Source organism: Gracilinanus agilis, chromosome 2 (assembly GCF_016433145.1).
Source record: "Gracilinanus agilis isolate LMUSP501 chromosome 2, AgileGrace, whole genome shotgun sequence".
NCBI classification, from domain to species: Eukaryota; Metazoa; Chordata; class Mammalia; order Didelphimorphia; family Didelphidae; genus Gracilinanus; species Gracilinanus agilis.
The window spans coordinates 444,108,286-444,136,275 of NC_058131.1; the positions used below are offsets into that span (position 1 = coordinate 444,108,286).

The window sequence follows — 27,990 nt, forward strand, 5'->3', positions numbered from 1 at the left end:
AATATTCATTTTTAACCTGTTTACCTACTTTATGCCCATACTTTCCCCTTCACCACCCACTCTCCCCCCACCCATGGCCAACGCACATTTCCACTGGTTGTAACATGTGTCCTTGTTCAGGGCCTATTTCCATATTGTTGTTAGTTGCATTGGTGTGGTAGTTTCAAGTCCACATCACCAATCATGTCCGCCTCAGCCCATGCATTTAAACAATTGTTTAAATTCTATGTTTCCTCTCCTGCAGATCTTCCTCTGAATGTGGGTAGCATTCTTTACCATAAATCCCTCAGAGCTGTCTTGTGTCATTGCATTGTTGCTGGTACGGAAGTCCATTACATTCGATTTTACCACAGAATGTCAGTCTCTGTGTATACGGTTCTTCTGGCTCTGCTCCTTTCGCTCTGCATCAGTTCCCGGAGGTCTCTCCAGTTCGCCTGGAACTCCTCCAGTTTATTATTCCTTTTAGCACAATAGTATTCCATCACCAGCATATACCACAGTTTGTTCAGCCATTCCCCAATTGAAGGGCATACCCTCCCTTTCCAGTTCTTTGCCACCACAAAAAGCACAGCTATAAATATTTTCGTACAAATCTGTTTATCTATGATCTCTTTGGGGTACAAACCCAACAATGGTATGGCTGGATCAAAGGGCAGGCATTCTTTTATAGCCCTTTGAGCATAGTTCCAAATTGCCAGCCAGAATGGTTGGATCAGTTCACAGCTCCACTAGCAATTCATTAATGTCCCAATTTTGCCACATCCCCTCCAGCATTCATTACTCTCCCCTTCTTTCACTTGAGCCAATCTGCTAGGTGTGAGGTGATACCTCAGAGTCGTTTTGATTTGCATTTCTCTAATTATTAGAGATTTAGAACACTTTCTCATGTGCTTATTGATACTTTTGATTTCTTTACCTGAGAATTGCCTATTCATGTCTCTTGCCCATTTTTCAATTGGGGAATGGCTTGATTTTTTATACAAGTAATTTAACTCCTTGTATATTTGAGTAATTAGACCCCTGTCAGAGTTTTTTGTTATGAAGATTTTTTCCCAATTTGTTGTTTCCCTTCTGATTTTGACTACATTATTTTTGTTTGTACAAAAGCTTTTTAGCTTAATGTAATCAAAACCATTTAATTTACATTTTGTAATTTTCTCTAACTCTTGCTGGGTTTTAAAATCTTTCCTTTCCCAGAGATCTGACAGGTATACTATTTTGTGTTCACTTAACATGTTTATAGTTTCCCTCTTTATATTCAGGTCATTCACCCATTCTGAATTTATCTTGGTGTAGGGTGTGAGATATTGATCTAAACCTAATCTCTCCCATATTGTTTTCCAAATTTCCCAGCAGTTTTTGTCAAATAGTGGATTCATGTCCCAAAAGTTGGGTTCTTTGGGTTTATCATACATTGTCTTGCTGACATCATTAACCCCAAGTCTATTCCACTGATCCTCCCTTCTGTCTCTTAGCCAGTACCATATTGTTTTGATGACTGCTGCTTTATTGTACAGTTTAATATCTGGTACTGCTAGGCCCCCTTCCTTCACATTTTTCTTTTCATTATTTCCCTTGATATTCTTGATTTTTGTTATTCCAAATGAACTTTGTTATAGTTTTTCCTAATTCAGTAAAGAAGTTTTTTGGTAATTTGATAGGTATGGCACTAAATAGGTAAATTAACTTGGGTAGAATGTTCATTTTTATTATGTTAGCTCATCCTACCCATGAGCAATCAATGGCTTTCCAATTGTTTAGATCCAGCTTTATTTGTTTGGAAAGCATTTTGTAGTTGTTTTCGTATAATTGCTGTGTTTGTTTTGGTAGATAGATTCCCAAGTATTTTATATTGTCTAGGGTGATTTTAAATGCTGTTTCTCTTTCTACCTCTTGCTGCCCTAATGTGTTGGAAATATATAGAAATGCTGATGATTTATGTGCATTTATTTTGTATCCTGCAACTTTGCTAAAGCTGTTGATTATTTCTGCAAGCTTCTTAGTTGATTCTCTAGGATTTTTTAAGTAGATCATCATATCATCTGCAAAGAGTGATAGCTTAGTCTCCTCATTGCGTATTTTGATACTTTCAATTTCTTTTTCTTCTCTAATTGCTATTGCTAGTGTTTCTAGTACGATGTTGAATAATAGAGGTGATAATGGGCATCCTTGTTTCACTCCTGATCTTATTGGGAAGGCTTCTAATTTATCCCCATTGCATATGATGCTTGTTGATGGTTTTAGATATATACTGTTTATTATTTTTAGGAAGGGTCCTTCTATTCCTATACTTTTCAATGTTTTCAATAGGAATGGATGCTGTATTTTGTCAAAGGCTTTTGCAGCATCTATTGAGATAATCATGTGATTTTTGTGTGTTAGACTGTTGATATGGTCAATTATATGGATGGTTTTCCTAATGTTAAACCATCCTTGCATTCTTGGTATAAATCCCACTTGATCATGGTGGATGATTTTAATTACTTGCTGGAGTCTCTTTGCTAATATTCTATTTAAGATTTTGGCATCTATGTTCATTAGGGAGATTGGTCTATAGTTTTATTTTTCTGTTTTTGGTCTACCTGGCTTTGAAATCAGTACCATATTTGTGTCATAAAAGGAATTTGATAGGACTCCTTCTTTGCTTATCATATCAAATAATTTTTATAGTATTGGGATTAGTTGCTCTTTGAATGTCTGATAGAATTCACTTGTGAATCCATCAGGTCCTGGTGATTTTTTCTTAGGGAGTTCTTTGATGGCTTGTTCAAATTCTATTTCTGATATGGGATTATTTAGGTATTCAATTTCTTCTGCTATTAATTTAGGCAATTTATATTTTTGTAGATATTCATCCGTATTTCCTAAATTGTGATATTTGTTGCCACATAATTGGGTGAAATAGTTTTTAATGATTGCCTTAATATCCCCTTCATTAGAGGTGTGGTCTCTCATCTCTTTTCATCTTTAATACTGTCAATTTGGTTTTCTTCTTTCCTTTTTCTTATTAGATTGACCAGTACTTTGTCTATTTTATCTGTTTTTTTCAAAATACCAGCTTCTAGCCTTATTTATTAATTCAATAGTTCTTTTACTTTCGATTTTTTAATTTCTCCCTTAATTTTTAGTATTTCTAATTTAGTTTTCATCTGAGGGTTTTTAATTTGTTCGCTTTCTAATTTTTTGAGTTCCATACCCAATTCATTAATCTCTGCCCTCCTTAATTTGTTAATATATGCATTCAAGGATATAAATTTCCCCCTGTGTACTGCCTTGGCCGCATCCCACAGAGTTTGGTAGGATGTCTCATCATTGTCATTTTCTTCAATGAAATTGTTTATTGTTTCTATGATTTCTTCTTTGACAAATAGGTTTTGGAGAATCATATTGTTTTAATTTCCAATTGATTTTTGATTTGCCTGTCTAGGTGCCCTTACTAATTATTATTTTCATTGCATTATGATCTGAGAAGGTTACACTTATTATATCTGCTCTTTTGCATTTGTTTGCAATGATTCTATGTCCTATTACATGGTCAATCTTTGTGAATGTACCATGTGCAGCTGAAAAGAAGGTATATTCCTTTTTGTCCCTTTTTATTTTTCTCCACATGTCAATTAAATCTAATTTTTCTAGGACTTCGTTCACCTCTCTTACCTCTTTCTTATTTTTTTTTTGGTTTGATTTATCTAGATCTGAAAGAGGAATATTTAGATCTCCCACTCTTATGGTTTTCCTATCTATTTCCTTCTTGAGCTCTGCCATTTTCTCCTTTATGAATTTGGATGCTATACCACTTGGTGCATATATATTGAGCAGTGTTATTTCCCCATTGTTTATACTGCCTTTAATCAGGATGTAATGACCTTCCCTGTCTTTTTTAATCATATCTATTTTTACTTTGGCTTTGTCAGAAATCATGATCTCCACTCCTGCCTTCTTTTTTTCATTTGACACCCAATAGATTTTGCTCAAGCCCTTAACCTTAAACTTGTGTGTGTCTACCCTCCTCATATGTGTTTCTTGTAGACAACATATGGTAGGATTTTGGTTTCTGATCCACTCTGCTATTTGCTTCCATTTTATGAGCGAGTTCATCCCATTCACATTCAGAGTTACAATTATCAGTTGTGCATTCACTGACATTTTCGTATCCTCCCTCCAGACCCACCCCTTCTTCTTACACTATTTTCTTTTAAACCAGTGGTTTGCTTTGAGCTGGTATCCCTTATCCCCTCCCTTGATTGACTTCCCTTTCTTTCCCCTCCCTTGTTATTCCCCTCTTTTTGTTTTTTGAAGACCTAATGAATTCCCTCCCCCTTCTTCTCCCCTCCGTTTTTTGACCTCCCCACTCCCCTGCTCCCTTTGGTTTGTCCCTTCTGACTTTCTCAGTAGTGTTCGATAGAGTTTTTTATCCAGATGGATAATAAAGCTACTCTTCCCTCTCCGGGTTGATTACACTGAGAGTAAGGTTTGATTATTCCCTCTTAATGCTCTCTTCCTCTCCTTCTTATAATAGTATTTATCCCCTCCCCTTCCCATGCCCTCTTTGTGTGTAATAGAATATCCTATTTTTCTTATTTACTCAGATTTTTCTTGGTGTCCCCTACTATTCCCCACCTCTTTCCCACTCCCCATATCATCTTAGACCATTTAGTGTCCTATCCTCTCCCTATGAATTCTTCTTCTGTTTGCTATAATAGTGAATAGAGTTCACTATAGAGAATTATACATAGCATTTCTCCACATAGTAATATAGATAATTAGATCTTATTTAAGCCCTTAAAGAGTCAAATTTAAAAAATTATAAGTTTTTTTTCTTTTCCCTCTGTTTCTTATTTACCTTTTCATGTTTCTCTTGATTTTTGTGGTTGGGTATCAAACTTTCCATTTAGTCCTGGTCTCTTTTGTGCAAAAACTTGGAAATCTTCAATTTTGTTGAATGCCCATACTTTCCACTGGAAGTATATAATCAGTTTCGATGGGTACTTGATCTGTGGCTGAAGGCCTATCTCTCTTGCCTTTCTGAATATCGTGTTCCAAGCCTTGTGGTCTTTTAGTGTGGAGGCTGCCAGATCCTGTGTGATCCTGATTGGTGCTTCTTGATATTTGAATTGTCTCTTTCTGGCTTCTTGTAAGATTTTTTCTTTTACTTGAAAGCTCTTGAATTTTGCTATTATATTCCTTGGTGTTGACTTTTCTGTGTCCAGTGTAGAGGGTGATCTATGGATCCTTTCAATGTCTATATTGCCCTCTTGTTGTAGAACTTCAGGGCAATTTTGCTGAATAATTTATTTAAGTATGGAGTCCAAGTTTCTATTAATTTCTGCCTTTTGTGGAAGGCCAATGATTCTCAAATTGTCTCTTCTCGACCGGTTTTCTTGGTCTGTCACTTTCTCATTAAGATATTTCATGTTTCCTTCTATTTAATCAGTCTTTTGACTTTGTTTTATTTTTTCTTGTTGTCTTGAGAGATCATTATGTTCTAATTTTTCAATTCTAGCCTTTAACTACTGGTTTTCGGCTATAATCTTTTGTTTTTCGGCTATAATCTTTTGGTTTTCCTTTTCAATATGGTCATTTGTGGTGTTCACTTTGCTTTTCAGTTCATTTGATTTCTGAGCCTCACTTTCCAATTGCAAAATTCTGCCTTTTAAGCTGTTATTTTCTTGCCAGATCTCTTCCATCTTCTTCAACATCTCATTTTTGAACTCTTCAATAGCTTGTGGCGAGCTTTCATTTTTTTAGTAAGGTTTGGATATGATTACTTGTTTGTCCTCCTCTGTTGTCTGGATTTTCTCTGTGTAAAAGTTGTTGAGTGTTCCAGAGTTTTTCTTGTTAATCTTTTTCTTCTTCTGGAGTTCTCTGCTTGCTATTATTAGCCCCACCCCTTTTTAGCTTTGTCTTCACACTCAGGGTCTGCCTGCACTTTTTAAGCTTGCGGGGGCTCCGTTCTCCTTGTCCTCAGGTTCAGGCCTCCTGGTAGTCCCCGGTTTGCCCCTCTGCCTGAGGCTTTTTCAGCAGTCTCAGGGGCTGCTTCCACAGCTGCGCTCCAGTCTGCTCTGGGTCCTCACTTGAGGTCCAAGCCTGGGCTGGATATATTTATTCAAGCCTAGGGCACTGCATTCACCTGCTCAGACACTAGGGAAAGTCTCTGCATTAGAGATCTTTATTCTTGCTTAGGGCACTGTCTTCACCCATGCAGAAGCTAGGGAAAGTCTGTGGGCTGGAGATCTTTATTTGCACCTGGGGTGATGCCTTCCCCTGAGCAGACACTCAGGGAAAGTCCCTGCATTAGAGATCTTTGTCCCCACCTGCGCAAACACTCTGGAAAGTCCTTGCGAGCCCCCCAGCCACTTGGGGTCCCTGGGGCTACTAGTGGTTTTCACTCTTGTGTGTTGTCCTTGGCATTGTGTGAGGTGTGTGGTGTGGGGGGTTGGGGAGGGGCTTCTTCCTCTCGCATTTTAGTGAGAGGTGTTTCACCCGTTTATAGTATGGAAATGCTCAGATTCTGCGTACCTTCAATGCTACGCCCTGTTGTGGGGTTTCTTCGTTCATCTGGGTTCGTTTTTATTTCCCCTTGAGGAGTCCTATATGCTTTGGTTAGGAGAGATCGAAAAGCTGCTCCTTACTTTGCCACCATCTTAACCAGAAGTCTCCAATCATTAAAAAATATTTTGCCCAATTATGTGGCAATATATATAAAAATCTAGATGATATGGATGAATATTTACAAAAATATAAATTGCCTGAATTAACAGCAGAAGAAATAGAATATTTAAATAATCCAATATCACAAAAAGAAATTGAACAAATGATCAAAGAACTCCCTAAGAAAAAATCCTCAGGACCAGATGGATTCACAAGTGAATTCTATCAAACATTTAAAGAACTAATCCCAACATTATACAAACTATTTGACAAAATAAGCAAAGAAGGAGTTCTACTAATTTCCTTTTATGACACAAATATGGTACTGATCCCAAAGCCAGGTAGATCAAAAACAGAAAGAAAACTATAGACAAATCTCCTTAATGAACAGAGATGCAAAAATCTTAAATAGAATACTAGCAAAAAGACTCTAGCAAGTGATCACGAGGGTTATTCATTATGATCAGGTGAGATTTATACCAGGAATGCAAGGACGGTTCAATATGAGGACAACAGTCTCCATAATTGACCATATCAATAATTAAACCAACATAAATCACATGATTACCTCAATAGATGCAGAAAAACCCTTTGACAAAATACAACACACATTCCTATTGAAAACACTAGAAAGAATAGGAATAGAAGAGCCTTTCCTAAAAATAATAAACAGTATATTTCTTAAACCATAAACAAGCATCATCTGTAATGGGGATAAATTAGAAGCATTCCCAATAAGATCAGGAGTGAAACAAGTATGCCCATTATCACCTCAATTATTTAACATTGTACTAGAAACACTAGCAGTAGCAATTAGAGAAATAGAAGAAATTGAAGGTATTAAAATTGGCAGTTAGGAAACCAAGCTATCACCCTTTGCAGATGATATGATGGTCTACTTAAAAAATCCTAGAGAATCTATTAAGAAGCTAGTGGAAATAATCAACAACTTTAGCAAAGTAGCAGGATATAAAATGAATGTACATAAACCATCAGCATTTCTATATATTTCCAACACATCTAAGCAGCAAGACTTAGAAAGAGAAATGCCATTTAAAATCACACTAGACAATATAAAATACTTAGGAATCTATCTACCAAAATAAACAAGGAATTATACAAACACAACTAAAAAACGCTTTCCAAACAGTTAAAACTAGATCTAAACAAGTGGAAAAACATTGATTGCTCATGTGTAGGACGAACTAACATAATAAAAAGACCATTCTACCCAAATTAATTTACTTATTTAGTACCATACCTATCAAACTACCAAGGAACTTCTTTACTGAATTAGAAAAAAAATCAATAACAAATTTCATTTGTTAGAACAAAAGACCAAGAATATCAAGGGAAATAATGAAAAAAAATGTGAAGGAAGGTGGCCTAGCAGTACCAGATCTTAAATTGTCCTATAAAGCAGTGGTCATCAAAACAATAAGATATTGGCTAAGAGGGAGAAGGGAGGATCAGTGGAATAGACTTGGAGTAAATGACCTCAACAAGACACTGTACAATAAATCCAAAGATCTCAGTTTTGGGGACAAAAAACCCTCTATCTGAAAAAAACTGCTGGAAAATTTGCTAAACAGTATGGGAGAGATTAGGTTTAGATCAACATCTCACACCCTACACCAAGATAACATTGGTAGTAGGCTCTCCTCTTATTATAACACCTTGAATATAAAGAAGGAAACTATAAGAAAATTAGGTGAGCATAGAATAGTATACTTGTCATATCTCTGGGTAAGGAAAGATTTTAAAACCAAACAAGAGTTAGAAAAAAATTACAAAAAGTAAAATAAATAATTTCGATTACATTAAATTAAAAAGGTTTTTTAAAAAACAAAAACCAATGCAACCAAAATTAGAATGGAATCAACAAATTGGGAAAAAATATTTATAATGAAATATCTGACAAAGGTCTAATTACTCAATTATATAAGGAGCTAAGTCAATTGTGTAGGAAAACAAGCCATTCCCCAATTGATAAATGGGCAAGGGACATGAATAGACAATTTTCAGGTAAAGAAATCAAAGGTATCAATAAGCACTTGAAAAAGTGTTTTAAGTCTCTTAGAATTAGAGAAATGCAAATCAAAACAACTCTGAAGTAGCACCTCACACCTTGCAGATTGGCTAACATGACAGCAAAGGAAAATAATAAATGTTGGAGAGGATATTGCAAAATTGTGACGTTAATGCATTGCTGATGGAGTTGTGAATTGATCCAACTATTCTGAATGGCAATTTGGAACTATGCACAAAGGGCACTAAAAGGCTGTCTGCCCTTTCATCCAACAAACCACTGCTGGGTTTATACCCCAAAGAGATCATAAGGAAAAAAACATATACAAAAATATTTATAGCAGCACTCTTTGTAGCGGCAAAAACCTGGAAAATGAGGATATGCCCTTCAATTGGGGAATGGCTGAATAAATTGTGGTATCTGCTGGTGATGGAATACTATTGTGCTCAAAGAAATAACAAACTGGAGGAATTTCACGTAAACTGAAATGACCTCCAGGAATTGATGCAGAGTGAAAGGAGCAGAACCAGGAGAACATTATACACAGAGACTGATACACTGTGATGAAAATCGAATGTAGTAGACTTCTCTACTAGCTGCAATGCAATGACCCAGGACAACTCTGAGGGAGTAATGGGAAAGAAAGCTATTCACATTCAGAAGAAGAACTATGGAAGTAGAAATACAGAAGAAAAACAACTGCTTGAACACATGGGTTGATGAAGATATGATTTGGGATGTAGACTCTAAACAACCATCCCAGTGGAACTATTCTTATATGATATGGAAATAGGTCTTGATCAATGAGATGTGTAAAACCCAGTGGAAATATGAATTGTTTCAGGGTATGGGGGTGGTGGTTGTGAAGGGGTTAGGGGAAAGACCATGAATCATGTAACCATGGAAAAATTTTTCCTTAAAAAATTAATTAATTAACCACAAAAAAAGAAAGAAAAAGAAAAGCAGGATGATCAAATCAAAATGGAAAATTGGGCGAATAGAAGCTAATGATCTCACAAGATAGAAAGAATTAATAAAGCAAAATTAAAAGAATGAAAACATAGAAGGAAAAATGAAATATCACATTGAAAAGACAACTGACCTGGAAAACAGATCCAGGAAAGACAATTTGAGAATCATTGGTCTGCCTGAAGCCTAGAACAACAACAACAAAAGCCTTAACATCAATATGGAATACTGATATTTTTTTATTGTCTCTACTGCCTTTTATCAGGATGTAACTACCTTCCCTATCTATTTTAACTATATCTATTTTTACTTTGGCTTTGTCAGATATCATGATTGTAACTCCTACCTTCTTTTTCTCACTCAGTTGATGCCCAATAAATTCTGCTTTCGCCTCCTACTTTTACCCTGTGTGTTTCTAACTGCTTCATGTGTGTTTTGTGTAGATACCATATGGTTGGATTTTGGTTTTTAATCCACATTGGTATGTACTTACATTTTCTGGATAAGTTCATTCCATTCGCATTCAGAGTTATGATTACTATCTGTGTAATCCCCATTATTTTGATCTCCTCTTTTTAATCCTCCCCTTTCTTTCACTATTTCCATCCACTCCAGTGTTTTGCTTTTAATGTCTCCCTTTTCTCTACCCTTATTTTACTCTCCTTCCCACCCCCTCCCTTCTTATTTCCCTCCTATTTCTCTTTAGGACCCCTCCCCCCAACTTTTACCTCCCTTTTTTAATACTCCCCTCCCAACATCCCATTTCCTAATTCCATTTCTTCTTCTCTATAGTGTAAGATAGACTTCTATACCCCGATTAATCTGACTGTTGTGATTCCACTGAGAGTAAGGTTTAAGTATTACCTGTCACTACCCTTATCTTCCCCTTCTTATAAGAATATTCTACCCCCACTTCATGTGCCTTTTCATATGATATAATTTAATCCATTTTCACCTTTTTCTTCACATTTATCTTAGTACAATCCTTTTTCCCCCCTAATTATTTTAACATATCATCCTAAATAGCTTTATACCACTCCCTCTACTTATGTATATTTCTTCTATCTACTGTGTTAATAAAAACATATCATTTTTCCATATAGGAATATAATCAATTTGACCTTATTGAAACCCTTAAATTTTTTTCTCTTTCTTGTTTACCTTTTTATGGTTCTCTGGAGTTTTGTATTTGGACATCAAATTTTCTATTTAGTATTGGTCTTTTCTTTAGGAATGCCTGGAAATCTTCTATTTTGTTAAATGCTCATACTTTCCTCTGAAAGTATCTAGTTGGTTTTGCTGGGTAGGTGATTCTTATTCATAGACTAGTTCTCTTGCTTTCCAGAATATCATATTGCAAGCCTTGAGGTCCTTTAGTTTGGAGGCTGTTAGATCCTGTGTAATTCTTACTGAGATTCAATGATATCTGAATTATTTCTTTCTGGCCACTTAACAGTATTTTCTTCTTGGCCTGGAAGCTCTTGAATTTGGCTATAACATTTCTGGTAGTTGTCATTTGTGGATTTAATGTAGGGGGTAATCTATGGATTCTTTAAATGCATATTTTGCCATCTTATTCAATAATATCAGGGAAGTTTTCTTGGATAATTTCTTGCAATATTTTGTCTAGGCTTTTTTTTTAATTATGGCTTTCAGGTAGTACAATAATTCTCAGATTTTCTCTTCTAGATCTGTTTTCCAGGTTATTTGTTTTTTCAATGAAATATTTCATGCTTCCTTCTATTTTTTCATTCTTTTTATTTTGTTTCATTCTTTCTTGATGTCTCTTGAAATACTTAACTTCCACTTGCCCAATTCTAATCTTTAAAGATTAATTTTCATCTATGATCTTTTGATTCTCCTTTTTGGTTTTGTCTATCCTGCTTTTCATGGCTTCTAGAAGGTCATTCTGATTTCCAATTTGCTTATTGGTTCATTTTATTTCTGTGCCTCTCTTTCCATTTGGCAATTTTGTCTTTTAAGCTATTATTTTATTTTTGCATTCTTTTTCCCACTTCCCATTTTTCTTCTATCTCTCTTACTTGATTCTTGTACTACATTTTTAGTTCCCCAGAGCTTCTGACAAGTTCCCTTTTTTGGGGGGGGTGTTGCATGCGTTTCTTTCTTTTTCACTTTCTCCTGTTGCTTTTGCATTTTGCTCTTTTTCTCTCTAGAAACTTTCCAGGGTCAAGGGTCTTTGTTTTCTGTTGTTTACTCCTTTTCCTGCTAGAGGATTGAGAGTCACGCATGTTGTTAGTCATTTCCATCTTAGCTTCTGTCTTGTAGGGGTTTGCCTTGGGGCTATCTTCCCTTATCCATCAGAGGCCTGAGTGAGCTCAGGTACATTTGTGGTGGTTTTTGTTTTGTTTTGTTTTGTTTTTCTCTGTAAGCATAGCATGCTTCAAAGCATTTTGCCCTGAGGGTACTACTGCTGCTGCTAAAGCTCTCAACCCCACCAGTGGCTGGAATTTTTAATCATATTTCTGTGGTGTAGTATGCTATATTGTGTTTTGCCCTGAGGCTATCTTCCTAGCCCTTGCTTCCACCATCACGGCCAAGCTGCTGACCCCACTGCCAGGACCAAGCTCAGTGTTATTAAGCCTCAAATCCCACTGCAAAGGCCTGGAGCTGCCTCCAGGGGTAAGTCTGTGATACTTTCAGCAAACCCCCTACAATTTGGAGATTTCCCTGGCCTCTGGCATCAAAGGTAGGGGTGAAGGATGGTCAGCCTGCACTTTTCCTTGTGCAATTTTGCCCCATCATAGGATGGAAATCCCCTCTCACTGCCTACCTTTCATCCTCTATCCAGAGGGAAAGCCTCTTTTCTCATCCTACTTAGACTTCTGTTCTTTTGAGATACTTTGTAATGGTCAGTTTGGAAGGAAATTCCAAGCAGCTTAAAAATGTCCCTGCTACCGCATTGTTATCTTAGCTTTTCCCCACTGTTCCATTTCTGTTAGAGTTCAGAAGCTTAGAAAAATATATTTATTCATGAAATGGGACTTTAAGTACAAAGTTAGTTTAATCATATTAAATCATCTTTAGAGTATATCCATTATATAAATGAGAGTATATAACATAGAATTCCAAATGTGACATGTTAACAATGTAACCTATGATAAAGTAAGACATTTTGTCAGTAGTTCCATCACAGGGATCTATCTGAGCTAATGGACAATTTTACAAGTCAATAATGATACATGGAAGTCTCAGAGAACATTAGGGTCAAAAGGAAGCTTGTATCTCACCAATTCTAGTATCTTACCCTACTACACAAATTCCCTAATAGATGTTTATTCTTCCACTTTTGGATATTTCCAGTAATGGATAGCTCACTATTTTCCACAAGACCATTTATTACATTGATCAGTTCTTTTGATTTGGTCTGGTCTGGTTCAGTTTTGTTGTTGTTATTGTAATTTAAGTTCTTCCTAATGCTGAATTCAACATGGTCTCTCTATCTATTGATGTAGCTCTAACCTGTGGAGTAATATAGAAAATATCTGTAGTGCCTTTCTTAAATATCTTTTCCTATAAGTTAATAATCTGTGGCTCCTTCAACTGTTTTTATATGACATGATTTACATGACCAGATAATCATAGGTTTGAAGCTAAAAGAAATGTAAGAGGTTTTAGGGTCCAACTATCCTTTGCCCAAAATCATAGATCTAGTAAGTATTTGGGGTGGGATTTTAACTCAGGTTTATTAGGTTGGCTTTAATTCTTATCTTTATGGGAGAATATGGGAGAAGTAAAAAAAAAAAGATTTGAGCTGAATAAGTTTACCAAATTGAATAGGGTTGCAGGAATCCTGTATGGCCAGTGTTGCAGGGACATATTTACATAGCTCTGGGATCTAAACTACTCTGCCTAAATCTCCAAAGAGAGGTTTTTACTTTTGTGAAGAAATGTCCTTACTTCCTTTAATCGTTAAGTGAGTCATTAGGCTAAAAATATATTTATCATTAACATATCATGTATTTTCAATATAAAGATATGATGCTCTTTTAGGTTCAGAATAAAACTTTTTTCTTGGCCATCCTGGATAGTAGTTGTCTGCCTCAGACTGAGGAAATTCTAGCTAATTGACCTTCCTTTTCTCCAAATGTTTATTATGTAAGGCAATTATGAGTAAAAAACAAACATTTATCAAAGGAAGCAGTATAATAGTCATCAAATTAGATTAAGTAAGATGAATAAAGCTTACTAAGGACATCCATATGGATGTTCCTGTTAGCAATACAAATTTTATTTTCTTCCTTCCTTCCTTCCTTCCTTCTTTTGTTCCTTCCTTCCTTCCTTCTTTCCTTCTTTCATTTCTTCCTTCCTTCCTTCCTTCCTTCCTTCCTTCTTTCTTTCTTTCTCTTTCTTTCTTTCTTTCTTTCTTTCTTTCTTTCTTTCTTTCTTTCTTTCTTTCTTTCTTTCTTTCTTTCTTTCTTTCTTTCTTTCTTCTTTCCTTCCTTGAATCAGGAGTCATATTATTTTATGCATATTCAGCATGCAATTTTCAAAGCTGTCTTCTAGGGCAATCTCTAAGTCAATATTGGTAGAGTGCTTCATTTGAAGGAAAAGAAATAAATGACTTCTTAGAGTTTGCACTAGCTATATTTAGGTTGAAAGCTCAGTTTGGGTGAGAAGATATGTAACATAGATCAAGTGTAATTTTAAGAACAAGTTCAGGCCTAGATCTTGATCCAGATTCTACTTCCTAATTTTAAGACAAGCAGAATCAAAACTATATAAGGAGGAGATTTAAAAAGAAATAAGGAGTAAGGAACGTTAAAGAGTAGATTTATAACTTAAAGAACTAGACTAAAAAAAGATAATACCATAAATTTAACAAGATAAGCTTAGAAATGTAAGGAAAAACAAGTGGAATAATTATAAGGTTATTGAAATTGATAGAGCTGATTGGGCAACCTGGTGAAAAAGATAGGACATCTGTGCAAGGTCTAAAGGGAAGCTGTATATGGAGACACAAAAAAAATTTGGTGTTTTAATTGGGGTTGACAAGTTATTAAGAAGTGATAATGCATTAGAAGGAGAGGAAGGGGGAAAATAGAATATGGCAAATTACTGCCCATAAAATGGCATGAATAAGCTTCACAGTGAAGGAGAAGATGGGGACAGTTGGGGAAGAGAGCAGGTGAACCTTTATCTCATCACAATTGTCTCAATAAAGAAAGAATATAAATAACCAATTCGGTATAGAAAGCTAGCTTACCCAGTAGGAAAGTAGGAGGGGAAGAGAATAAGAGGAAGGGATGGGTTTAATAGAAAAGAGGGCAAATTGTGAGAGGTTGAGGTCAGAAACTAGAGTTAAATAGGATGGAAAGTAATGCAGTAATCATAATGGCGCATAACTTTTTTATAAGTTTCTTTAATAAAGGCCACATTTCTCAAATACACAGAGAAATGAGTTGAATATATAATAATACAGGTCGTTCCCCAATTGATATATGGTCAAAGGATAGGAACAGGCAGTTCTCAACAAAGCAATTAAATTTCTCAATAGTCATGCAAAAAATACTCTAAATGTAGATTTAGAGAAATGCAAATTAAAACAACTGTACTCATGTCATCCCACACCTATCAGATTGGCTATTATGATGGGAAAGGAAAAAGAAGGAAATTTCGATGAAATATGGAAAAGCTTGGATTTATTGTATTGTATTGTAATGTATTGTTGGGGGAGTTGCAAACTGATTCATTCATTCTGGAAAATAATTTTCATCTGTTCTCAAAGGGCTATAAAACAGTACCTTTGACCCAGCAATATCCTTATTAGTTTTGTATCCCAAAGAGATAAAAACAAAAAGGGAAAGGTCATATGTGTACAAAAATATTTAAAGCCACCCTTTTTGTAGGGACAAAGAATTAGAAAGTGAGGGGATACTTATCAATTAGGTAATGGCTAAATTATCATATATGATTATATACTATTGTGCTGTGAGAAATGATAAGCAGAGGGACCTCAGAAAAACTGGAAAAGTCTTACACGAACTGAGTCAGAGTGAAATAAGCAGAACTAGAAGAACATTTTTAAGTGACATATTTATAATGAACAACTGGATATAATAGCTATTCCCAACATTACAATGATTCAAAACTATTCCAAAATACTCATGCTAAAAAAATACTATCTACTTTCAGAGAAAATGAATTGAGCCTGAATCTAGACTAAAGCAAATTTTTTCCCTTTCTTATCTTTTTTCTATTTCAGTTACCTTCAAAAATATTAATATGGGAAAATGATTGCACATGTTAAATATACATGAGATTGCTTATGAGAGTTGTTGGGATTTGGGAAGTAGAGAGGAAGAAAGAATTTGAGACTCAATATTCTTTGAAAATTTTTGGAAACTGTTTTTACATATTAATTGAGGAAAATATTTTAAAAGAATCTTCTTTTTTCTTTCTCATAATATTCTTAGGAAATATTCAGGTATTTCACAAATACATTAAAATTTTACTTTTTAAATAACTACCATTGGGTCAGAGATTAGTTTCTCTGATGAGATACCACTTGTAATATAAGGTTTGTTATTCATAATCTTGTTATTACCTTGGTTGTTTTAATTTCTAGATTTGGATGATCCAGTAGTAACTGTTCATCAAAGCATTGGTGAAGCCAAAGAACAATTTTACTATGAGAGGACAGTATTTCTTCGGTGTGTTGCCAATTCCAATCCACCTGTTCGGTATAGCTGGAGGCGTGGCCAAGAAGTCTTACTGCAAGGATCTGATAAAGGAGTTGAAATTTATGAACCCTTCTTTACCCAGGTAGGAACACAATTATTATATTTTATACCTTTTAGAATATTTAGAATGACTATTTAACTTTCATTGTCTTCTTTCTTCTAATACTGAAGTTAAAAAATGCACATTTTTCTCCCCTTCTGCCAAAATTAAAAATGATTTTTAACTCTTATGAGTTAAAAAGAATGATTGGCTAATCATAATTAATCCTATATTTTCTTCCTTTTGTGACATTTATATTTAAGATGCCAAAAATATATATAATGTGTTTGCTAACATTCAATTTTAAAAAATTTTTCCTTTGTTAAATTTTAAATATGAAATGCATCTCAATATTAATTGTCTATTTGGGAAAGACATCCTCATAAAAATAAAAGTAATCATAATTTTGGGCTTTTCTCATTTTACAGCAATACAGAGATATACAACAATTATCAATGACATTATTATGTCTCTGACTTCTGGTTTGTGGAAATCAGTCTATGGTCACATTTTAGTCTATCATCACATTTTTGGTGAGATTTATTTCTCAGAAGGCTCTGGTTATAAGAAAGCAAGAAAAAACATAATTGGATGATATGACTAACATTTGATAACATTACTTTAAAGAAATATTGTATTATACTGATTTATTCACAATAAATCTATATAACAATTCGCATATGAAAAACTGTTATTGTTCTGGCTATGATATTTAGTTGTATGTATTTATTGAAGACATTATAGAAGTATGAATTGAATCCTGGATTGAATATGAGGAAGAGAGTAGGATGAACTGAACTCCAACCATTCTAGATCGATTCTAGTATACAATGGATGGGAGGAAGGGGGTAGAGTGGACAGGAGGGGAATTTGGAGATTTTGCAATAGATTACATCAAAGACATTATGATTAGAAAAAAAATGGCCAAAAAGGTAGATATATAGCTAAAAGCTCAGATGCCTATAAGTGCTGTATTTAGATCTTTTAAATGTATAAAAGTCCTAGAAAAATAAGTCCAATATGTAGGGTAAATCCTTGATATGTGATCCCTGGAAGAGCATGGATAACAATCATAGAGATTGAAGAAGCAGGGATGGGTTGCAAGCTGTGCATTAATGGTAGGAATGCCCATAGACACAAAATCACAAATGTACAGTAGAATTTTATGAATTTTTGAGTTTGAAATTAGCAAAGGAAATGGATTGTGGCACAAAAAAAGCACAAGCTGACAAAAGCAGAAAGCTAAGTTTTTTGGAGAAAAGTTTTAAGTAATTATATCAATGAAAATTTGTACCACTAAATAAAAATTTGAGATATGTGAAAGGATAGCAGTTTCCTGACACAGCTCCTCTTATCCTGATACAACTTTTTTTCCAACATACAAATCCCACATGACTTTCCATAGTCCCAGACTAAGTGTCCTTAGTAGATTCTCTGGTGCAACTCTCTTCTTTGACTGGCCCCAGCTTCTCTGACATAACTTTCTGGCCTATGGCCACCAAAAAACTCAAGCCAAGGGGCCTCCAAGCCACTCAGACTAAAGGGGTTTCTGAAGTGTGATAACTGACTGACCAGACAAGATGATGATGAAAAGGAGGGAACCATGTCCAGAAAAGACCCTACTATGTCTTTGTGTTAGAGCAAAGTAAACTTGCTTTATTAAATGTTTAGTGACTCTAAAGTAGCCACAAAAACAAAAAATATAATGGAAAAAAGTGGATTTTAGGTAAATATTCCAAGTAAAATAGCAGATGTATATTTTAGGTTCTATATACCTGAAGGAAATTAAAAAAAAATTAATTACATTAAAATACCCAATTACCTTCCTCTCTTCCATCTCTCACCCCTTATGAGAAAACATCATCTGACAAAAAGATAGAGATATATAGATATTTATTTTATGTATACATATTTATATTATTCTGTTTATTTGCTATTGTACCATCTACACTCTGAAAGCATCTCAATGACCAGATTTTGTTCAGTAGATTATGTAGCATCGCATAAGATAATTTTACCCCATTATGAGTATTTATGAATTCTGCTAACTCTACCTCAGGACAAAATGAAAATAGCCAGTCCACATACTTGTCATCAATTGTCCCTACAGAAATATTTTATTTTCTGTGGCTAGTTTTTTTCTTCAATTCATATCCTCTGTGTACACATCATTTAGGTACTATCCATACTTCAACAGTTTCTCCTTAAGATCTTATGTAGCATCTTCCTTTTGGACCTTTCCAATTTAACTTGTTCCTTCCTGATAGTACAGGACACATTCTGACTCGTGAATTTGGGTTTAGTACTATATATATATATATATTTCTATTCTTCTGGAGAATTCTTGCTCTGGAAGTGAACATACACTAGTCATTCTTCATAAAACATCTCTGTTGCTGTATATAATATTCTCTTGGTTCTGCTCATTTCACTTTATAATTTCATGTAAGTATTTCCATGATTTTCCAGAATTAACTTGTCATTTTTTATAATGCAATACTATTCTATCACAATCATATGTCAAAACTTGTTTGGCCATTTTCAAATAGGCATCACTTCAATTTCCATTATTATACTTTTTCCTTGATCACCTTAGGAAATAAACCTAATAGTGATATTGCTGGGTCAAAAGTTATACACAGTTTTATAACTCTTTGGACATAATTCCAAATTGCTCTCTAAAAATAGTTCCAACTACAGTTTATTGGTATCCCCATTTTCCATGCCTCCTCCATTTGTCATTTTGTCTTTTATCATTTTAGCAATATAATTTTGTGTGAGATGATATCACAGAATTGTTTTAATTTGGATTTCTCTAATCAATAATGATTTAGAGCATTTTTTCATATACTTAAATGTAGCTTTTATTTCTTCATCTCAAATCTGTCTCTTTATATCTGATAAAGTTATATATATATATTTTAGATATGAGACTTTATCTGAGAGTGTCTATAATTTTTTTCCTATTTACTACTTTCCTTCCAAAATTGGCTACATCAACTTTATTTATAGAAAACCTTTCCAATTTAATGTATTCAAAATTATCTATTTTACATCTTATAATGCTTTCTATATCATTTTATTCATAAATTCTTCTAGTCACAAATGTTTATGTAATATGTTTCTGCTTTTCTAATTTGCTTATAATAGCTCCCTTTAAGTCTAGGTCATGTATCTATTTTAATCTTATCTTGGAAAATTGTGTAAGATATTGATCTAATTTAGTTTTTGCCAGTCTGCTTTCCAGTTTTCTAAACAATTTTTTCCAACTAGTGAATCTTTACTTTTATCAAACACAAAGTTTCTATAATTGTTTACAACTGTTGGTTGTATGTTCATTCTGTTACATTGATCTACTTTCTATTTCTTAGCCAGTATCAGATAGTTTTGATCATTCTGGCCAGCTTTATAATATAACTGTAACTTCTTCCTTTACATCTTTTTCATTAATTCCTTTGATAATATCAACCTTTTTTTTTTCTAAATAATTTTATTGTTATTTTTTCTAGTTCAATAAAATAATTTTGGTAACCTATTGAAGATTATTGACTTGAAGATTAATACAAATAGGATTGTCATTTTAATTATATTGCCTCTACCCACACATGATCAATTAATATTTCTATGTATATTTAAATTTGACTTTTTGAAATAAAAAGAGATTTATAATTCTTTCATATAGTTTCTAGGTTGATTTTGGTAGATATACTCCTGGGTATTTAATTTTATCTACGTTTAAATGGGTTATCTCTTAATATTACTTCTTGCAGGATATTATAATAAAAATGTTGATTACCTATGGGTGGGTATTTTATCTCCTGCTACTTTGCTAAAATTATAGTTTTGACTACATTTTAATTGAATCTTTAGGATTATATATAATATATGCAAATATATAGAGAGATCATCATATCATCTGCAAAAAGTGATAAGTTTATTTCCGCTTTGTCCATTCTCATTCCTTAATTTTTTTCTTTTGTACTATTGCTAGTATTTCTAATGCATTATTAATGGTTATAATGGCCATCTTTGTTTCACTCCTGATCTTATAAAGAAGGTTTCTAAAATATCCGTTACAAATAATGTGTGCTTATGGTTTTAAGTATGTACTTTATATTATTCTAAGTAGAAATCCATTTATTTCTATGCTTTAAAATGTTGTTTAATAAAAATGAGTGTTGTGTTTTGTTAAAAAGCTTTTTCTGCATCTATTGATGTAATTATATGATTTTTATTTTTGAAATTTTATAGTGTATTCTATCACAATACAATTGTAAAAATAGCTGCCAAGTTTCTAAATATTCCATTTGCTCATTATCAATATTTATAAATGTATTTCTAGGAGGATTTACTTGAAAAACAGATTTCAAAATTTCAAAAATCACATTTCTTCTATATTCTTGATAAGCATTATGAGGGTTAAAGATAATGAATGAAGTTTAAATTTTAATAAGGAATTTGTGTACTTTGGTTTGGCCTGAAAATATTTCTAATTATTTGAATCATTTCACACAGACCATAAGCAAACAGGATTCTAGTATCATCTAAACTAAGTTCTTCAGCTAAAGAGGGGGAGAAAAAAACCTTTAAAATTTTTCATTTACTGCCTTTCAATTAGCAGAATAAATTTCTAAAGTTCTGAATATCTTAAAAATCCTGTCAAAAAAGATTCATTATTGGGCTTATTTCAGCAGCACATGTAATAAAATTGGAACAATATAGAGAAGATTAGCATGGTCCCTGCATAAGGATGACACACAAGTTTGTAAAGCATTCCCATATTTTTAAGTCAAATTCATAAGAATACAAGTCATTATCCCATTGAGATAGTCAAAGGCTATGAATAAGCAATTTTCAGATGAAGAAATCAGTTATCAATGATATGGAAAAATGTTCTAAATCTCTCTTGATTAGAGAAAAACAAATTAAAAGAACTCTAAGGTACTACTTCATACCTATCAGGCTGACCAATATGATAGTAAAATGATAAATTTTGGAAGGAATGTGGCAGAATTGGAACACTAATGCATTGCTGGTCTAGCAGTGAATTGATTCAATCATTCTGGAAGAAAATTTGGAATTATGCCCAAAAGGTTATGAAACAAGGCATACCCTTTGATCCCATAACATCATTATTAGGTCTGTATCACAAAGAGATGTTTTTAAAATGGGAAAGAACCTACTTTTACAAAATATTTTTAGCTGCTTTTTTGTGTGTTAAAGAATTGGAAGTTAAAGGGAATGGCTGAACAAATGATGGTGACAGAATACTATTATATTGTAAGGAATGATGAACAGGATGATTTCAGAAAGAGCTGGAAAGACCTACATAAACTGATGCAGAGTGAAATAAGTACAGGAAAACTTTGTGCTCAGTAACAGTGATATTGTGGAATGATCAAATGTGATAGACTTAGCTACTATCAGCAATACAATGATCTAGGACAGTGATGATAAACCATTTAGAGATGGAGTGCAATGTCCTGCCCCAGACTGAGTGCTGTGTCTACCAGAGACTACATGCCATTGTTCTCCCTCCCATGAAGATCTGGGTGTGTCCCCCCATTTACCCCACAAAGAGGAGTGAGAAAGCACACCCATTGCACTGCTGGGTGAAGTGAGAAATGTCCTCAGTGAGTGTAGAAGTGGGGGAGAGTGCCCTGAGTGTTCAGCTCCCCTCCAACTCTGTCACCTGTGAACTGCCCACCTTACCACTCCCATTGAGCTGCTGGGCAGAGGGGTGGGGGATGTTGACAAATGTCATCATGCTAATGGAGAGTGGGAGGGGTGCAACTCTGCCTGAGTCCCTTTACCTTTCTAGTAAAAAACTCTGGGTGTGGGGGAAAGGATGGCCCCATGCCCACAGTGAGTGCTCTGCATTCCATCTTTGGTCCTCATGCCACAGGTGATGGTGAATCACTGATCTAGAACATTTCTAAGGGATTTATGACAAAGAATGCTATCCACCTCTACAAAAAGAACTGTTTGAGTAGGAATGCAGATGAAAATATATGATTTATCTCTTATTTTGTGGTTTTGTTTTTATAAGATTATCCACTTAAAATGAACATTATAAAATATGGTTTACATGATAATGTATGTAATAACCCATATTGAATTGCTTGGCAGCTCTGGGAGGGGGTGAAGGAAGAAGGGAGGGAGACAATTTGGATCATATGAGTTGAGAAAACTTATGTGGAAATTTGTTATTACATATAGTTGGTAAAAATATATATTATTAAATTAAATTAAATTAAAAAGTGATTTCCCACATTAAACAAGATTCATTATTGTTGTTTCTATTTCCTTCTTCACCCTGACCTTTCCTCCTTTGCCCTAACCTACCCTTTCCCTCCCCCCAACCCTGAATTCCAAGCTTTAAAGGTGATATCAGATGACTTCTCTTATAATTCAGACCCAAAAAATATTCACCACTAATACAGTACTGAAAGAGCCAGTGATGATCATATAGTTCATCAGATTACACAACCTTGGAAGCACCCCAAACTTCCATATCTCTAGAACTAACTCAGAAGGCAGTAGCACAAAAAAAGCATTTTCAAATACACTTATCCAGACCTAAGCTCTCCAGTCTCATCTTTTGCTTCCTGTTATCTAATGGATGTTCAGTAGACCTCCTAAATTCAACCCTTCCAAAACTGAACATGTTACCTTTCCCCACAAATGTTACTCTCTTCCAAATTTCTAACCTGTCAAGAGTACCACCATCTTCATAATCCCTAGGCTTGTAATTTAGGTGTCATCTTCTATTCTTCATTATCTCTTCCCTTTTTCTAGTCTGTAGTCAAGAATTGTCTTTTTCATCTTTGAAAGGTATCTCAAATATGTCCCCTTCTCTCCTCTGATAATGTCACTAAATTGGAACAGGGCCTCATCTCCTCAACTCTAAACATTAGCCTGCTGGTCCATCCACGTGCCATAAGTCTCTCCTCATTCCAGTCTATTTTGCATTCGACTACCAAAGTGATTTTCCGCCTGTGTGACTATATCACTCTTCTCTTCCCTATTCTATAAACTCCAGCAGCTGCCTATCACCCCTAGAATCAAATACAAAATCCTTTGTTTGGATTCATAACCTAGGCTTCACCTCCTCTCACCATCTAATCTTCCACTTCATTGCTCTCAAAATTGTGCTCTAGTGGCACTGAACTTCATGCTGTTCCTGGAACAAGAACATCTTTATCTCTGGAGTCCCAGTATTTTCACTGAGATGAATCCCCAAGTTTCTACAACTAAAATATTACCCTTCCTCTTCACTTCCTGGGTTTCTCCAAACATTAATTAAAATCCTACCTTTTATAGATCCTTTTCCAATTCTCATTAACTCTAGTGCCCTTTCTCTAGTAATTACTTGCCATTTGTCTTGTATATCACTTGCTTATATATAGTTATTTTCATGTTTTCTCTACCATTAAATTGTAAGCTCCGTATGAACAAGAAATAATAGTTTTGCCTTTCTTTGTATTTCCAGTATTTGTTGACTGACATTTTTTAAACATTTATTAATATTCGTTTTTAACATGGTTACATGATTCATGCTCCTACTTTTCCCTTCACACCCCGCACTCCCCCCATCCATGACTGATGCACATTTCCACTGGTTTTAACAGGTGTCATTGATCAAGACCTATTTCCAAATTGTTGTTAGTTGCATTGGTATGATAGTTTCAAGTCTACATCCCGAATCATGTCCACTTCAACCCATGAGTTCAATAAATTGTTTTTCTTATATGTTTCCTCTCCTGCAGTCCTTCCTCTGAATGTGGGTAGCGTTCTTTACCATAAATCCCTCAGAGCTGTCCTGTGTCATTGCATTACTGCTGGTACAGAAGTCCATTGCATTCGATTTTACCATAGTATATCAGTCTCTGTGTACAGTGTTTTTCTGGCTCTGCTTCTTTCACTCTGCATCAGTTCCTGGAGGTCTTTCCAGTTCACCTGGAATTCCTCTAGTTTATTATTCCTTTGAGCACAATAGTATTCCATCACCAGCATATACCACAATTTGTTCAGCCATTCCCCAATTGAAGGACATACCCTCATTTTCCAGTTTTTTGCCACCACAAAAAGCACAGCTAGAAATATTTTTGTACAAGTCTGTTTATCTATTATCTCCTTCGGGTACAAACCCAACAATGGTATGGCTGGATCAAAGGGCAGGCATTCTTTTATAGCCCTTTGAGCATAGTTCCAAATTACCAGCCAGAATGGTTGGATCAGTTCACAACTCCACCAGCAATGCATTAATATCCCAATTTTGCCACATCCTCTCCAGCATTCATTACTCTCCCCTTCTTTCATTTTAGCCAATCTGCTAGGTGTGAGGTGATACCTCAGAGTTGTTTTGATTTGCATTTCTCTAATTATTAGAGATTTAGAACACTTTCTCATGTGCCTATTGATACTTTTGATTTCTTTACCTGAGAATTGCCTACTCATGTCTCTTGCCCATTTATCAATTGGAGAATGGCTTGATTTTTTATGCAATTGATTTAACTCCTTGTATATTTGAGTAATTAGACCCCTGTAAGAGTTTTTTGTTATAAAGATTTTTTCCCAATTTGTTGTTTCCCTTCTGATTTTAACAACATTGTTTTTGTTTGTACAAAAGCTTCTTAGTTTAATATAATCAAAACCATTTAATTTACATTTTGTAATTTTCTCTAACTCTTGCTTGGTTTTAAAATCTTTCCTTTCACAGAGATCTGACAAGTATACTATTCTGTGTTCACTTAACTTATTTATAGTTTCCCTCTTTATATTCAAGTCATTCACGCATTCTGAATTTATCTTGGTGTAGGGTGTGAGATGTTGATCTAAACCTAATCTCTCCCATATTGTTTTCCAAATTTCCCAACAGTTTTTGTCAAATAGTGGATTCATGTCCCAAAAGTTGGGCTCTTTGGGTTTATCATACACTGTCTTGCTGATGTCACTTACCCCAAGTCTATTCCATTGATCCTCCCTTCTGTCTCTTAGCCAGTACCATACTGTTTTGATGACCACTGCTTTATAGTATAGTTTAATATCTGGTACTGCTAGGCCCCCTTCCTTCACTTTTTTTTTCATTATTTCCCTTGATCTTTTGTTCTTCCAAATGAAATTTGTTATAGTTTTTCCTAATTCAGTAAAGAAGTACTTTGGTAGTTTGATAGGTATGGCACTAAATAGGTAAATTAATTTGGGTAGAATGTTCATTTTTATTATGTTAGCTCATCCTACCCATGAGCAATCAATGGCTTTCCAATTGTTTAGATCCAGCTTTATTTGTTTGGAAAGTGTTTTGTAGTTGTTTTCCTATAATTGCTATGTTTGTTTTGGTAGATAGATTCCCAAGTATTTTATATTGTCTAGGGTGATGTTAAATGGTGTTTCTCTTTCTACCTCTTGCTGCTCTAATGTGTTGAAAATATATAGAAATGCTGATGCTTTATGTGCATTTATTTTGTATCCTGCAACTTTGCTTAAAGTTGTTAATTATTTCTACAAGCTTTTTAGTTGATTCTCTAGGATTTTTTAAGTAGACCATCATATCATCTGCAAAGAGTGATAGCTTAGTCTCCTCATTGCCTATTTTGATACCTTCAATTTCTTTTTCTTCTGTAATTGCTACTGCTAGTGTTTCTAGTACTATGTTGAATAATAGAGGTGATAATGGGCATCCTTGTTTCACTCCTGATCTTATTGGGAAGGCTTCTAATTTATCCCCATTGCATATGATGCTTGTTGATGGTTTTAGGTATATACTGTTTATTATTTTTAGGAAAGGTCCATCTATTCCTATACTTTTCAGTGTTTTCAATAAGAATGGATGCTGTATTTTGTCAAAGGCTTTTTCAGCATCTATTAAGATAATCATGTGATTTTTGTTTGTTAGCTTGTTGATATAGTCAATTATGTGGATGGTTTTCCTAATGTTGAACCATCCTTGCATTCCTGGTATAAATCCCACCTTATCATGGTGGATGATCTTCTTAATTACTTGCTGGAGTCTCTTTGCTAATATTCTATTTAAGATTTTTGCATCTATGTTCATTAGGGAGATTGATCTGTAGTTTTCCTTCTCTGTTTTTGATTTACCTGGCTTTGGAATCAGTACCCATATTTGTGTCATAAAAAGTATTTGGTAGGACTCCTTCTCTGCTTATCATATCAAATAATTTGTATGGTATTGGGATTAGTTGCTCTTTGAATGTCTGATAGAATTCACTTGTGAATCCATCAGGTCCTGGTGATTTTTTTCTTAGGGAGTTCTTTGGTGGCTTGTTCAATTTATATTTCTGATATGGGATTATTTAAGTATTCTATTTCTTCTGCTGTTATTCTAGGTAATTTATATTTTTGTAAATATTCATCCATATCTCCTAAATTGTTATATTTATTACCATATAATTGGGTGAAATAGTTTTTAATGATTGCCTTAATTTCCCCTTCATTAGAGGTGAGGTCTCCATTTTCATCTTAGATACTGTCAATTTGGTTTTCTTCTTTCCTTTTTTTTATTAGATTGATCAGTACTTTGTCTATTTTATCTGTTTTTTCAAAATACCAGCTTCTAGTCTTATTTATTAATTCAATAGTTCTTTTACTTTCGATTTTATTAATTTCTCCCTTAATTTTTAGTATTTCCAATTTAGTTTTCATCTGGGGATTTTTCATTTGCTAGCTTTCTAGTTTTTTGAGTTGCATGCCCAATTCATTAATCTCTGGCCTCCTTAATTTGTTAATATATGCACTCAAAGATATAAATTTCCCCCTGAGTACTGCCTTGGCTGCATCCCACAGATTTTGGTAGGATGTTTCATCATTATCATTTTCTTCAATGAAATTGTTTATTGTTTCTATGATTTCTTCTTTGACTAATTGGTTTTGGAGAATCATATTATTTAATTTCCAATTAGTTTTTGATTTGCCTGTCCAGGTGCCCTTATTAATTATTATTTTTATTGCATTATGATCTGAGAAGGTAACATTTATTATTTCTGCTCTTTTGCATTTGTTTGCAATGTTTCTATGCCCTATTACATAGTCAATCTTTGTGAATGTGCCATGTGCAGCTGAAAAGAAGGTTTATTCCTTTTTGTCCCTATTTATTTTTCTCTACATATCAAATCTAATTTTTCTAGGACTTCATTCATCTCTCTAACCTCTTTCTTATTTATTTTTTGGTTTGATTTATCTAGATCTGAAAGAGGAATATTTAGATCTCCCACTAATACAGTTTTACTATCTATTTCCTTCTTGACCTCTGCCAGTTTCTCCTTTAGGAATTTGGATGCTATACCATTTGGTGCATTCATGTTGAATACTGTTATTTCCTCATTTTCTATACTGCCTTTTTTCAGGATGTACTTACCTTCCCTGTCTCTTTTAATCATATCTATTTTTACTTTGGCTTTGTCAGAAATCATGATCTCCACTCCTACCTTCTTTTTCTCATTTGATGCCCAAAAGATTTTGCTCAAGCCCTTAACCTTAAACTTGTGTATGTCCACCCGCCTCATATGTGTTTCTTGTAGACAACATATGGTAGGATTTTGGTTTCTAATCCACTCTGCTATTTGCTTCCCTTTTATGAG

At 34.3% G+C, this 27,990-nt stretch overlaps 1 protein-coding gene and 1 non-coding gene across 2 annotated transcripts in view; both read left to right on the plus strand.

The window, feature by feature from the left end:
* The window catches only part of LOC123233958 (MAM domain-containing glycosylphosphatidylinositol anchor protein 2-like), a 401,852-nt gene that overhangs the window by 112,802 nt on the left and 261,060 nt on the right, over nucleotides 1-27,990 (plus strand). The window contains exon 4 of the mRNA XM_044659946.1: nucleotides 16,236-16,432. Within this exon, the coding sequence (XP_044515881.1) occupies nucleotides 16,236-16,432 (197 nt within the window). The remainder of the gene's footprint in view (nucleotides 1-16,235; nucleotides 16,433-27,990) is intronic.
* Nucleotides 21,069-21,175, plus strand: LOC123238324. The gene has a single exon (XR_006505526.1). It is a non-coding gene; the product is annotated as a U6 spliceosomal RNA (small nuclear RNA).